Source organism: Mus pahari, chromosome 16 (assembly GCF_900095145.1).
Source record: "Mus pahari chromosome 16, PAHARI_EIJ_v1.1, whole genome shotgun sequence".
NCBI classification, from domain to species: Eukaryota; Metazoa; Chordata; class Mammalia; order Rodentia; family Muridae; genus Mus; species Mus pahari.
In genome coordinates, this window is record NC_034605.1 from 28,541,333 (window position 1) to 28,556,160 (window position 14,828).

Genomic DNA, 14,828 nt, shown 5'->3' on the forward strand with positions numbered 1-14,828 from the left:
GAGACAGGGTTTCTCTGTGTAGCCCTGGATGTCCTGGAACTCACTTTGTAGACCAGGCTGGCCTCAAACTCAGAAATCCACCTGCCTCTGCCTCCCGAGTGCTGGAATTAAAGGCATGTGCCACCACGCCTGGCTCTGGTGTGTGCTCTTAATTTGTTTGCCCTGTTGGACAAATCACTTAACTTCTCTGGCACTGAACCATAGGGCCTCATCAGGAACGCATTCTGTCTCGTTAGACCTATGATGCTCCGTCCATCTGTAGCTCATGCTCTTACCTGCTGCTGTCTGAGGATGATTTGTGCTAGGACCCATGGTGGCTACAAAGTCACCCAGGACAGATCCCAGTCCAAAGAGGAAACTGACCTGTGTTCAGGATTTACCCTTCCATCATCTACACACTGGCTGGGGAGCCAGTTCAAAGTTGCACCTTGCTCAACCCACTTCCTATTTATTTGCAATTTCAGTTCTACCCCAGGTTGAGGAGTTGAATGTCCCCAACACAATACCTTGGGGACTCCCATGATGCAGTGCTCACTCTTTTAGCCTCTTTCTCCAGAGCTCAGGAAATGTAACACCGTTTGGACAATCACACTTCAGTACCTGCAATATTATTCAAGGTAGAGAGAGGTTCTAGGCATCTTGAGATCTGGCTGTTAGAGAGTTCAGAAGTGAGAAGACAGGAAAGGGACAAGGGGCCGGAGGGAACAGAGATAGCCGGGGGCTTTTTAACTGACTGTGACTGAATGGCCGCTGCTATCTGGATGTGGGTAAAGGCTCTCCCGTCAGAGATAAGCCAGGCTGACAAGGGAAAGGAAATGATTGAATACTCAGGAACTGCTCCAGAATGCAGTTATCCATCTTCCATCTGATGGGCCTGGGACACAGTGGGTAAGGCAGAAATGGTCCCTGCCCTGTGAGCTCACAGATTAGTGACAGGCAAAGAATGGTCAGTGCTTTGGAAGACAAGTGGAGATGGAAAAGATCACTGGGGATATGGATGTACTAAAGATGCCAGTGGTCAGTGATGACCCAGGAAAAGGCTTCGAAGGTTTGAGGACCCGGAGAGAGGCCCTGGAGATAGCGGAGATCTATAAAGGGTTGGCTCAGCAGGATCTTGTTAGCAGTGGTGCTGTGGTTATCTTTCTGGTTGCTAGGATCAAATACCTGGCTCCATTCCAGAGGATACTGACCATCACAGCCAGGAAGTGCTGGTGGCAAGTACCTTCTCTCCTTGTATTCGAACCAGAGCCCCAGTCCAGGAATGGAAGGTGCTGTCCACATCTAAGACCGACCTTTCCACTTCAATTAACTTATCTAGAGAACCCTTTACACACTGGTCCAAGGGCCTACTGCCTAGGTGAGTTTAGATCCTACCAACCTGATGATGAAGATCAACCGTCACCAGCAGTGTGGACTTTGGGTTTTATTCTGTATTTATTCCATATAGGGAACTGAAGCAGGATTTAAAGCCACAGAAGAATCACATTGTGGTTTACAGTTTTTTAAAAAGGCCACTGTTTCTGCAATGTAGACAGACTATTGTTTATCACTGCTTAAGAAATCAGCATACAGTCATTTAAAAGAACACACAGCATTCACTCACAATGTCCACTCGTCAGGAATCCAGGCCCGGCTTTGCTGTGTCCTCCAAAGGATGGGTGTGCCATGAAGAATGTCTCCCCACAAGCCATGTCTCTTTTTTGCATGTGCATCTAAAGTGGATTAAGCTGGGTCATCTTGGACGAGTTAGGCTAACTCTCTGTAACCTTAGTTTGCCTGTCTATGAAGTGGGAATCAAAATACTGAAAGATTATAGCCAGGTGTAAACAGTTTAATGTCAGGGGATAAGAAGATCACCATAAACTTATGTTTAGTTCTGTATGGGTTGATGCATTAGGGACTTGCGTGTTGAGCAGAACACCCATGAAGAAACACACAGAGAGCTTGCCCTCTGTGTGCTAAGCTGCCATGCCGTGTAGTCGACGCTTTCCTCCTAGGAAGGAATGTCCACATGGGAAGGTGGCTTGCTGATGGGGAGTGTGTTGAGTTGAGAGAAGGGCATTGGAGAATGCAGCTGGAAAGGGCAGCCTGTCTGAGCTCCTCTCAAGCCATGGCCTCATGGACCAGGTGAGAGACCTGTCCAGTGCTCCTCCTTGGGTGATCCCTGAAGTCTGGCGGTATCCTTAGGTGGGGTGTAATTCGGCTGCTTGTGTTTTCCAAGTCTAAGGATGTCCGGGTTTCCTGGTGCTGCCATAGACTCCTCTTCCAGCCTTTGTTAGTCAAGGTTTATACTTTTTGATTCTAACGTCCTCACAAAGTGACTAGATCTCAGCTTGGGATGCGGTGGACGAATTTGTGGGACACTTTGATTTTACATATTGTAAATACATAATTGTATGAATATGACAGTTCCACAGAGGAGGAAACTGAGGCCTGAAAGATTGCCTACCTAAGGATGAACACAGAGTCCACTCTTGGGCTCCAGGTCCTTAGAACACCCAATCTCATACTCTTCACTCACACACAGATTTTTTTTTTAAATTGGAGCCAGGGTCTCCTATAATAGTCTAGTTACCAATGCTGACCTGGGATTTACTATATATAACCCAGGTTGGCATCGAACTCACAGCAGTCTTCCTGCCTTAGCCTCTTGAGTGCCACCACACTCAGCTTCAAAAGGTCCTTTTTATGGAGTGTTTCTGTCTGTCAGACCCACCTACATTTTAAAGCTTTATGTATAATTCAAATTCACACCAAAGGGGGTTTCAAAGCCAAACAAAAGTCTTGCTTCTCCCTATCATAGTGAAACCTCTGTCAAAACAAGTCCTGGGTACTTGTACCCAGAGGCCCTCTCCAACCGGGCTTTTCATCATAACTCCTGCCTTGAGCCTTGAACTTCACTCCCTATCACTAGACCCAACCCTCTCCCATCTCATCATTTGCAATGCATGGCCCTCTTTTTTGAGATCCCCAAAGGGCTGGCTGCACAGACACCCTTGTCTCAGCTGGGATCTCCGCAAATGCTCCGTGTCCACTGGTCTCACTCAACTCCCCTGCGGCGGAGTCCTCCTAAGCTGCGCCACAAGCTAGTGTCCCAGAGCCTGGCGTGCAGGCAGAAGATCAGCTGGAGGCAAGCACCCAAGCGCAGCACAGCCTGAAGGAGTCGGGCTGAAGGGACCATCAAGCAGCTGTCTCCACCCGCCCTCCTCCCACGTTCCCCCCCCCCGCACCGGTGACGCGCCAGCCCCCGCGTGCGCGCCTCCCCACCGCCCTCTCCGCTGCCGCGCTCGCTCCGTGTTCTGCCACCCGCGCGTCCTCTGGCCCCGCAACTTCACCCGGCGCGGCAGCAGCAGCTGGTGCGACGCCCGAGCGCTGGGGCCACGACTGTGACTGTTACCCTCGGCCCTTTGCTTGTTGGCTGGGAGGAACGAGCACCGGTTGTCCGCGGAGCCGGAGGTGCACGGCAGCGAGGGGCGGTGCGTGGGTGCCGAGGTGGTACATGCCACCCGGTACTAAGCGTCTCCGGGCACTAGGAGCGGTCTCGGCAGGTAGGTGCATGCGCCTCTTAAAGACATTCTCTGCGGCCGATTTTGGTTTCCACCGGCACGAGGTGGGTGTATGGAGGAGTGTCCTGGGCTTGAATGAGCCTGGCATATTAAGAAGAACCCTTGGGTGTCCGGGCTTCCTTGGTCCTAGCGAATCCGGGGAGCCTGATGTGGGCTGGGACGAGAAGGGAAGTTGCTAATGGAGAGGGGCCATGCACTTAGAGCAGGCAGACCCAAAGGATGCCCCACACTGTGGAAAGACCGATTGAGAAGGAGAGAGAAGCCTGTGGCACTACCTAAGGTAGGGGCTTGTCAGGGACAGGGGATCCCGCGGGTGAGATCGTGGGTGAACCTTGGCTACCGAAAGACTTCCGGACACCAGCAGCGATGGGTGATCTAGTTCAGAGGAAGGATCACAATTTCCAAGGGCTTCAGTGTGCCTCCAGACTGAGCAATTGAGCTTGACTGGGACCCAGCTGTTCCAAATTGGCCACGTGAAACCGGTGAGACTGGGGAAGAGGGCAAGCCAGAAGAAATGTGCTGTTTTTGATGCCAACCTGTGTTTGGAAAGACTGGAGTACGGGGTCACACTTGAGGGACACTCCAATCCTAGCAGGTGTCTGTGATATTGAACGAGGGGGGTCGGGGGCCGTTTCTGTAGTTCTCCCTCAGGCTATTTATTACCTCATAGCTCCCTCCCACAGTTTCGTGGATAGGGATGCAGACCCCTCGCTGTAGAAGAGGGCGGGCGTTGGAATTTGCTAAGCAGAGCCATTCAGGTGTGAGAATGACAGGACTGTGGACAGTCATAGCTCCTGAGTGAGAAAACAAGACAAAATCCTAGAGAAGCTGGCGGTGTTTTTTGTGGAGTGGGGGTGGGGCAGAGTGGGATCCACAGCCCACCGGCTCTGGTCTAGGGGACACCTATATGTTCAATAAGTGACTGTGAAGAAATGTCAACACTTCAGCTGGGGAAACAATGTGATTGCCTTTAAAACACACACACACACACACACACACACACCAGGCTGCCTTTCCTCTCAGCTCCCCTTGCAAATATGAGCACCGCCCATTGTTTCCTGACACAGTCATTTCTTCCTTTTTTTTTTTTTTTCCTTTGTTGTTTTAGATGTTGGTTGGTTCGTTTTGTTTTGTTTTTCGAGAGCTTTCTGGGTCAGGTTTGCCTCGCTCCTCCTTCCCACCCAGTATTCCTACTAGCCTACTTCTCTTAGAGCAGGCTCTGAGAGTCCCATTCATAAGGTTTAGCTCCACCAATGCCTTCTATCTGCTGTTACAGCAAGAGAGGTCAGGGCCCAACTCCTGCAAAGAACCAGCAGCTTCAATCAATCCAATCTGCAGCAATTACCTGTAAAGTGGGCACCCTCGCTCTGTGGGAATAAATCTTAGGGTGGGGAGGGGGGTGTCTACTCAGTCCAACCTCCAACATCAGAGCTCCTGCTGACGTGGAGATCCAGCCACAAGGTGGCCTTTGCCCTAGAAGTTAATGCCTTTGCCTGTGTAAAAGCTGACTGCACCCAACCATCTGAAAAAGAACATTGGAGAATCTGTTTAGTCAAAACATAGCGCATGTGTTGCTTTTCCAAAAGCCCCCTGATGGGTGTTGTTGCTCTCTTCCTCTGACACTCTGATGTGAGATGTTTTCACTAGGAATATTTTGCCCTCAATATAAATATAGAGGCTGCCAAACCCGAGAGAGGGGGAAGGCTGTTAGCCCGGCCAGAGGACTTGCCTGGAAGCTTGGTTACCAAAACGCAGGTTCTCTGACTCCTTTCCTTTTGTTGATTACAAAGTAGAGCTATTTCCAGCAGAGAAGGGACTTGTCCCTGTTCAGGGGTGAAGTGTCCCAAGTGGACTAGGAGGAGGTTTTTATGCCTATTGTTTGGATCTGGGCGACTACACCTATGTAAGTGTCCAGGCTTTGGAATGGGGTCATGGCAGGCATGCTGACTAAATCTTCTTTCACTAACATGAAACTATCCCCACCAGGATAGATAGACTCTAGGACTCAGCTACATTATCAACCACGTGCCTCCTTCTAAATGAACCCAACCACTTCTGTTATTCTTTGTCCCTCCCTTCCTTCCTGCCCCTCCCCCATTCTTTGTGTGACTGTGTGTGTGTGTGTGTGTGTGTGTGTGTTCAGGTGTCTTCTGTCAGTCTTCACCTTATTATTTAAGACAGTCTCACTGAACCTGGAGCTCATCAATTCAGCAAGATTAAGTGGCCGAGAGCTCTAGGGATTTTCCAGTCCCTGCTTTCTTGGCCCCAAGATTTCAGGTATGCACTGCCATGTCCAGCTTTTTACGTGGGTACTGGACATCAAATTGAGGTCCCATGCTTGTGTGACAAGTACTTTACTGGATGAGCCATCTCCCTAGTCGCTCTTGTTACATTTTGAGCTCATTTCATTACACCCCACTTCTGTTAAGAGGACCCCAAACAGAGAAGGGTAGCTATAGAGGGTAGACAATGTACCCTTCCGATTTCATGGTTAATGATCAGAGCTTTCTTATGGTCCTCCGGGGTTAAAGAGTTTACAAACAAGTGCTTTGTTCTAACATCAGTGCATTCAAGGGCTGGAAAAAATTAAAATGCAGTTTTATTTTTATTCTGAAAAGAAGCAACAAGTCTGAAAGCAGCTTCTTGCTTTCCTTGAGGGGAAGTAGGAGTGGAAGTGAAAGTCATTTAATCTCACAATGGGTGATTCCCCAGGCAATGGCAGACTTGGCTTTCCATCTGGGCTTCCCGTGCCTGGTTCTGAGCAGGGGCTTCATGCTTGCAAACAGATCTTTTACCAGGGTTACTCTCATCTACCAAGAAAAGCTCCTGGATGGTGTGGTGGGGGTAGGGGTGTACTGCTTGTGTTTGAGGCCATTCAACCAGAAAAGAATACCAACTGAAATCAGACAATGGGTCAAGGGAGTTGGGTGGGGGTGTGGGGAGGAGCTACAGATAGGCAAGTAATTGGTTCCACAAAGGCAGACCTCAGTGTGGAATGGTGTCTTCCATCAGTCCTCATGGAAGCAGCCCACAATGGGACTATTGGGAAGATGAGTTCAGAAAGGGGAAAGGATTATGAAGCCGCACTTCTATATCCCAGCAGAGCCCTGCTGTGAGCTTCATTCCTCTAAGCTGTCATAGTGTATTCAGTTTCTCCAGGCAGCATCCTTCCTGTGAAAACCTCGCTGTAATAGGCACGGGAGCCTTCTCGGACATGGGAGACTTCACAGGGACTCCACAGAACGGTCCATTCCATATCTTGCATGAGCTAATTCAGAAATACCCACGATTTTTGGTCTTCCTTGGGCGCCCCCCTCTGAAGCCACAGGCTTCCTCTCTGGGCTAACGGTCTAGGTCTTTGTTTGGTTGATTTGGTCAAGTAAGCTTATCCCTTGCTTACTTAGATTGGAAACATTCCCTGAAAATAATAGATGTTTCTCTGAGTGTGACAGCTATCTAGTCAGGATTTGTTAGTCATGGGTCCTCAAGGGGTTTCCTCCTTCTAAGGAAACCCAGACGGCCTCTAAGAGAGGAAGCTGGTCCAGCTTATTTTATTGTTCTTTGTTTATAAGATACCGATGGGGAGGGCATTGAATACTTTTATGTTCATTACACTAATGAAAAAGGAAATTGGAAATTTTTTTCACAGTGAAAGAAAATGAGATGCAGTATTTCTATGTTGTCTTCCATAAGACCAACTTGAGCTCCTAGTCAGAGCAAGAAGCGAGCCTTAAACAAAGGGAATGGTTTAATCACATTCTTTTAAAACAGTATACAGATTTTACACTATTCTAAAATACATATAAAAAATTGATTACCAATCACTTTTAATTCTGAAGTGGATTTTTAATGTCCATTGTTAAGTAATGTAGGGTAATGCTACTTCTTCTTTTCCTCCTGCTTATGCATGTGTTCTCTGAGCAAGTTCTTGGGATCTTTGCCACAGTGAGATTTCTCCTTCATATTAAAAGCATAAAATATGAATTATAACTTCCAGGAAGTTCAATCCAGCAGAGAAGAAGGAAGAGGCAAGTGGATGACTACATAGCTTGGTTAGTCCTATGTGTTAGTCAGTTCTTTGTCATAATAGCAAAATACCTGACACAGTGTGCTTAGGAAGTAAGGGGAGACTTGTGCATCTAGCTTACCGATTGGATGGTATTACGGTGGCCTGGCGAGAGCCACCTCTTGACTGCATCACCTCCTAGCAGGTAACGATTAAATGAGCAAGTATTAAGCAAACAAAGACATCTTAAACCAGGGACAGGGAAGGACTAGAACCCTACACTCCCTTCTGAGAGTAAGCTCCCAGTTAACCTGGGGATCAATTCCACCACTTTCCAATACTTCCATTGTGCAACTCTTGGGAGCCACACTCAAAGCACAGCCCTGCATTTACACATGCCATCGTAAGATCATTGTCGATACCAAACACGCCCCTTCGCTCAGAAGCATTTGGGGTTTGGACAGTACGAGGATGATCACCCCAGGCAAAGAGCTAAGGTGGGTCAGAGAGAGCTACACCTTTTAAGAGAGGTGAGTGGAAGGGAAAGAGAAACTACCAGATAAAAAAGACCAGAGGGCTCCCGAGGGCTCAGAGGGGCTGTTTGGCTTCTTCCTGGGCCCCTGCGGTTTGTGTCTAGCCAAGAGAAGACATTGACTCCTGATCAACAACTTGTGAACCAGAATTTAAGAGCAGGAACCTAAAAGAAGATAGTGAACATCAGGGCATAGAGAGGGCAAGCCTGGCCTAGAAGGTCACCCGTGAAGGTCACCTAGGAACAGTAGTGAAATAAGCTGTTACTAATGACAGTCACGTCAGAGACAGATTGGCCATGGCCACACTGCAAAGCACCTTAAATATACACAAACAATGTCCTTTAACAGTTTCTTGTGTTTGTGCTTCCCTTTGGGCTTAAGGTTACTGGCTTTCCCTGGAAGCCCTGGAAGAGCTCTCTTCCTTCACAAGCTGATTGTTCTGAAAGGAACCTAAGAAACAATGCATACATTCTCTCTTCAGCTTGTCTGTGTAGTGCTTCATTCACCCTTCACGAGAGCAAGGACAGAAGGAGACAGAGCAATGGGGATCGATACACAGTCCAGGACAGAGTCCTGGATCTAGACCAACTCCCAAGAGATTACTCCTCACATGGCATTTAATTTCTTTGCTCTTTGCAACACATCGAGTTCAAGAATAACCTTGACCTTAACTGTTTCCCTCCCATCCCTGGGGGCCCTGCTGAGAGACAGGCTCATGGCTGATCCTTGAACAGCAAACCCGCACCAGCACTATTAGTTCAGAAGATAGCATTGGCCGTGTGGATATGACCCCATGTTCTTCATTGTCTGTAATCTAACTTAAACTTGTCTTAGTGAGGCTTCATTCTTGGGAACAACTGGGCCTTGGAAAAGGAAGGGAGAGGTGGATCTCAGGTGACAGGCAGTACCCAGGGGATCCAGCACTCACCAGGCTTCAGTTGCAGAGAGGAGAATCCAATCAGCAGAAAGCACAAGGAGTCAAGATGGCTTGCAAAATTATGTGCTACACTGAAGAAGGCTAACCAAGCACATGCAGGTTACACTTTGTAAACTGCTTTTGTAACTGAACTATAAATGTCCCTACTGTCTGATTTAGTATCCAGAGACTGCCTGATGAGCTGAGACGCTATTGGCATGGCCAGGAAACAACTAAACAACTACCAGGAAGCTACTGCAGGAAAACCTGATACTTAGTACAGTGGCTCATCTAGCGCTCTCTCTCTCTCTCTCTCTCTCTCTCTCTCTCTCTCTCTCTCTCTCTCTCTCTCTCTCTCGATGTCCATGCCAAATCTCTGAAACCTAAAACTCCGATTTCCTTTTTGACAAAGGAGACTTTGCCCATATGATTATGTCAAGGATTTAGCAATATTCTAGATCACCTACCACCTGGGCCCAGTCTAGTTAATTTCGTCCTTAAAAGCAAAGGAAACAAATGGCTCTCTGAAAGGACCTGCAGAGCCAAAGAAAATGATCACCTTTGGAGTTGAGGGATGGAGACCCAGGATAAGGAATGCTGGAATCTAGAAGAGATAAGGAAACAGATGTTCCTATAGAGGCTCCAGAAGGAAACATAGGCTTGTGAGTTTCCAGATTTTTATCTAGTAAGACCTATTTCAGATCTCAGTCTGCTAGAGCTATAGGCTCATAAGTGTGTTGGTGTTTGACACCACTAGCTTTATGGTCATTCATTACAAGGACCATAGAAAAGCAACACTTTCACCCTTACACTCACAGCTGCTTTCAGAGCTCAAGAGGGTCTGGGGGAGGCTCCTCCTCCTTGGGGGTGGAGTGGAGCTAGCTGTGGAGGATTCTGGGAAATGGTATTTCAATACAGGGAGGCACCCTAAAGGCAGTAGCCAATGCGACATTGGACGCCAGGAGAGTGTAACCCCTGCAGCTGCCATAGGAAGTCATGAGGCTTTCGAGGGCCACAGGTGGCTGAGTCCAACCCACTCACGGTCCTTCTGTGAGGGATGGTAGCATTTGGTAGAACAGAAATGGATGCCTGAGTTTTTAGGTAGTTTAACAAATGTTGCTAAGTCATGAAGATACAACAGGGAGAGGGGAGGAAGGAGGCTTCAACTAGCTGCCCACTTCAGCTTGGTAGAAGTTATTGTCCAGAGAGTGAGCACATTGCACAAAAGCATCATTATTAGAGCCAAGTGCTGACTTACTGCAGCTCTCCCCTGAGCCACACAGTGCAGTGTTGGCCTCAGCATTATCTCCTTTCCCATGTGATCTTCCTACAAGGGAGACTCTGATTCCCCCTCCGATAGAGAGATGAAGGTCTGTGTCTGTTCCTTCAAAACTGCAACATCCCTGATCAATAGAGAATATGACCTTTTGGGTGTCAGTTGTTACTGTTGTTATCGTCGTCGTCGTCATCGTCGTCGTCATCATCATCATCGTCATCATCATCATCATCATCGTTGCTGTCTGATGCTTCACTGAGCATCCCAGGGTAGCTAGAACGTGTTCAGAGCCTTGAACTCACAATTATCCTGCCATCCACCAGCTGGAATAACAGGAATATACTGTTAGGCCTAGTTTAAGCATATATCTTCAGGCTGGAGAGATGGCTCAGTGATTAAGAGCACTGTCTGCTCTTCCAGAGGTCATAAGTTCAATTCTCAGCAACCACATGGTGGCTCACAGCCATCTGTAATTGGATCTGATGCCCTCTTCTGGTGTGTCAGTGACAGGATGATCATATAACATTAAATAAATAAATATTTTTTAAAAAAAGAATATATCTTCTAAGCCCAGATCACACAATGCAATTTTATTTGTTTGTTTCTTAACAGAGTTTCTTACTTACTATATAGCCCAGGCTGGCCTTGAGCTTACAAAGTAGCCTGGTGACCTCAAACTTGTGGCAGACCTCCTATTCCAGTCTTCTGTTTGCTTTAGGATGTGTGTGTGTGTACATGCAAACATATATGTGGAAGTATGTGTAGAAACCAGAGGTCAGTGTCAGGCATCTCCCTCCTCACTTCTCCAGCTTGTGTTTTGAGACAGGGTCTTGAACTGCCCTGGCACTCACTACTGAGCTAAACTACCTGGCTTGCAAGACCAGGGATCTTCCTGTCTCTCCCTCCTCATTGCTTGGATTACAGGCACAGGATGCCACACATTGAGAGGACTAGGGATCTGGACCCAGGTCCTCATTCTTGAAGGGCAAACACTTTCCTAACTGAATCATCTCCCCAGTCCTTTCTGTCATTCTCCTAAACATAGAACAACCCAGTGATGTAATACCAATGCTTCCAGTCTCACACATTAAAATATATAGACCACATGTAGTAATGCTAGCCAGGGATATAAGAGACCCAGTCTCAAAAGAAAAATAGAAGGTAAACTGTCTGGTCCAAAATCTGAATGTCCATGTGTTGAAAAGGATGGGTGAGCACTGAGCGCTGACTCTTAACTGCTGCCTGGGCTCTCTCCACCTAGGCCTGCCCACATCACTACCCTGGGCAGTGAAAGCCTGCCTGGGCTGGAACGAGGAGGTTGATTTCTTCTGCCTGCCCTCCTACTTAATAACTCAACTATGGCCAAACTTCAGGGTGGGTCTGAAGTGACTGTCTTCTATCTGATGCTTTCAGAGGTCTTTGCTCCATGAAAGATGGAGGAAGGGTCAGGAACTGCTCCTATGCATGACATTCCAAAAAGAAAAGAAAAAGAAAAAAAAATTGTCCCTTGAATCATGTCATCTTGCTCCTTGACCTAAAATAGGACAGCAATGACACGTGGTGTTCTTTCCTTTGAGGGTCACTTTCTTTTTTGGGGATCTTCGGTGTGTGTTTCTCCACAGTGAGATGTTTTCCAGATGTTTTCTTTCTTTCTTTCTTTCTTTCTTTCTTTCTTTCTTTCTTTCTTTCTTTCTTTCTTTCTCTCTTTATTTATTTACTTATTTTGATTTCTGCTGCAAAAATGCCTCTTCCCTGCTAATGGAAGAAAATAGTCCTAGAAGAAGCTAAAGGGCAGTATCAAGCTGTTTCCCTAAGTGTGAAGATAGTCATCAGGCTGGGGACTCAGTGTAAGATGGAGCAAGGGGGACAGCAGTCCCTCCTGCTGGAGACTAACTGGCCTCACTCCTGAGTGATCTGCCTGGAGAAAATAAGTAAGACTAAACCATGCATGCAAATTTTCATTTAAAAGTTATTTTGTGTATTAAGTTATGTGTGTTGGAGGGTATATTAATGAGCATTGGAGAGGTAGGAGATGTCCCCGGAGCTGGAGGTACAGGCTGTTTCGAGCCACCCCAGGTGGTGCCCAGAACCTCTATTCTTCTGCAAGAGCAGTGTGCACTCCCAGCTGCTGTGTCATCTCTCTAGTACCCACGTGAGTTCCTAGATACAAAAGAAGAAGGGGAAAAAAGCCATTCAAGTTGCAGAGATGGTGGGACTGCATTAGATCTGATGGTCAACTTAGACTATGTAGCAAAACTTTGTCTTAAAATACGCAATGCCCCCCCCAAAGAAAGAAAGATGGGGAGGGCAGAGGGGGAAGACACAAGAAGAAAAAAAAGAGAAAAAGAAGCAATAAATACAAATCTTGAGTGACAGCTTTGTGAATATATATATCATGTTGAATGTTGTCATAAATCTTCCATTGTTGAAACAGCCAATATAAATTAAAAAAAAACTAATCTATAATACCAATAATAATAGAGCTCTTGTTCAAAAGGATTTCTGATGCCCCAGATATGTATAACTCATCAAGTTTTTGTGATAACCTGTAAGAATTAATTGCACCATCTCATAGATGATAAAATTGTGGCACAAAACTATTAAAATGCAGGCGGCCCAGCTTTAAATCTAGGCCAGGTGGGATCCAAGTCCAGACGATGGCAATGAATATAAATACACAGAAAGTCCAAAGGCAGAGCTACAGTTCCCACAGCAACCAGCAGTCAGCAGCAAGCTGAGAAAGCCAGAGTTCTCCCACGTAACTCAGCTGGGTTGTGGCTGCCGGGTCTTTTGGCTTGGCAAATAAAATCCCAAACAGTCCATGTGGGCTGAAGTTTCGTGTTGATAGTGAGACAATTAACAGGACTCTTCGAGAGTCTACTGCAACCACGGAGAGGCCTTTTCACACTATCTAGGGGAACGGATCATCATTCCAGCCAAGGGCCTGCCAAGGTACACCCATTGGGGTGAAATGGGTACTTTCTCTGCCACATCATTGGCAGTGCATCCTGACAAACAATGCCATATTGGTAGAACTGACTGACTGTCAAATGAACCAGTACAGAGGAGGAGAGGGGGATGGAGAGAAAAAAAACAAACAAAACAAAAAGAATCAGTGCTTCAATGAGGAGGTTTATTATCAGCTCCATGTCTACACATAAAATATCCCTTGATCAATTTCATCTTAATTACTGAATATAAGAAAACAAGACCATTGCTAACTGATGTGGCTTTAATTTATGCATCAGAGAATTATACAGGATAATTACCTACAGTTGAAGAAAAATGAATACTGCCAAATCTGACTAATACATGTGCAGTTCGCCCTTCTGTGTCTTTATCTGAATAGATTTAAAGTGGTAACCAACCTAAATGATATGCATAATGGCACCGGTTTTCAAGCAGCAGTATTTTCTGGTGTATACCCTTTAATTTGCATCACAAATAGAGTTCTCAGATTGAGACTGACGAGATTTGAATATTATTTCTAGAACAATAGCTGTGATTCACCAATTTAATGTGTATTTGATCTGTTCCAGAAGTTCCCATTTTTCAACTCAGTAAAAGAGAAGTTGTCTTCATAGCTCCATGTCAGCCTGGACATAATTTCTCTTCTGAGGATAACTTGGTGGGATTGACGATGGTTTCCCTTATCAAGATTCATGGGATAGTTCCAGTTTCCATCAGTAACTGCTTCCCACATTGTCCCAGAACCTCCACAAAGCAGTGGCTTCCAAAAATCTGAAACTGAAACAAGCAGCTGGAAAAAATTATGGGTCCATAAAAGAACACCAATGGAAATTTCCTGATGACTTGAGTCAGGCTGACAAAGCCTCTGGGAACTCTCTCACTGTGTCGAGAGAAGACTAAGGCTTGGATAAAGTTGACTTAAAAATCGGGTTACACATCTGTCATCACAACACTCAGTAGAGGAAGCGGGTTGGCTGTGAATTTGAAGCCAGTCCTGTCTGTCTTAGTTCCTGGCCAGCTAGAATAAATAACAGAAACCCTCTAGGCTGCAGAGGTACCTTGGTATAGAACACTTGTCTGGGACTGTTCTGATCTCCAGCACAAAGGTCTTGCCATATTCATGCCATATTCATATTCCATATTGTCATATTCATGCCATATTGGTAGCAGTGGCAGTCTTTGTTCTAAGCTTTCTTACAGCCAGGCAAAAAAGGCAACATAGCAAGTTATTACTTAAGTTGTGGTGATCAGAAATGTGTATGTGTGTGTATATATGTATGCATATACCTTTGTGTGTGTGTATATATATATTATATACATACATATATACATGTACACATATACACACATACATGTGTACATACATATACATATACATGCATGTATGTATATAAGCTGGCCAGGAATATATACAGACAGGGCTAGCCTCAATTGTGATGACAGGTGTGTCATCACAATTTTTAAGTCAACTTTATCTAAGCCTTAATCTTCTCTCAATATGAAAAAGCTCATATATATGTTATGGTATATAGGATATATATATATATATATATATATATAT

General features: G+C 46.0%; 1 protein-coding gene across 5 annotated transcripts in view; it reads left to right on the plus strand.

Moving 5' to 3' along the window:
- Nucleotides 1-14,828, plus strand: part of Ripor2 (RHO family interacting cell polarization regulator 2) — a 113,248-nt gene that overhangs the window by 21,484 nt on the left and 76,936 nt on the right. For 3 of the 5 annotated variants that reach the window (XM_021215314.2, XM_029547552.1, XM_029547553.1), the window contains exon 1: nt 3,310-3,548. The exons of 1 other annotated variant lie outside the window; for it this stretch is intronic. In XM_021215314.2, the coding sequence (XP_021070973.1) occupies nt 3,500-3,548 (49 nt within the window). In that variant the 5' untranslated portion in view covers nt 3,310-3,499. Of the gene's footprint in view, nt 1-3,255; nt 3,549-14,828 lie in introns of those variants that run through there. One more of the 5 variants, XM_021215315.1, reaches the window with a different exon arrangement.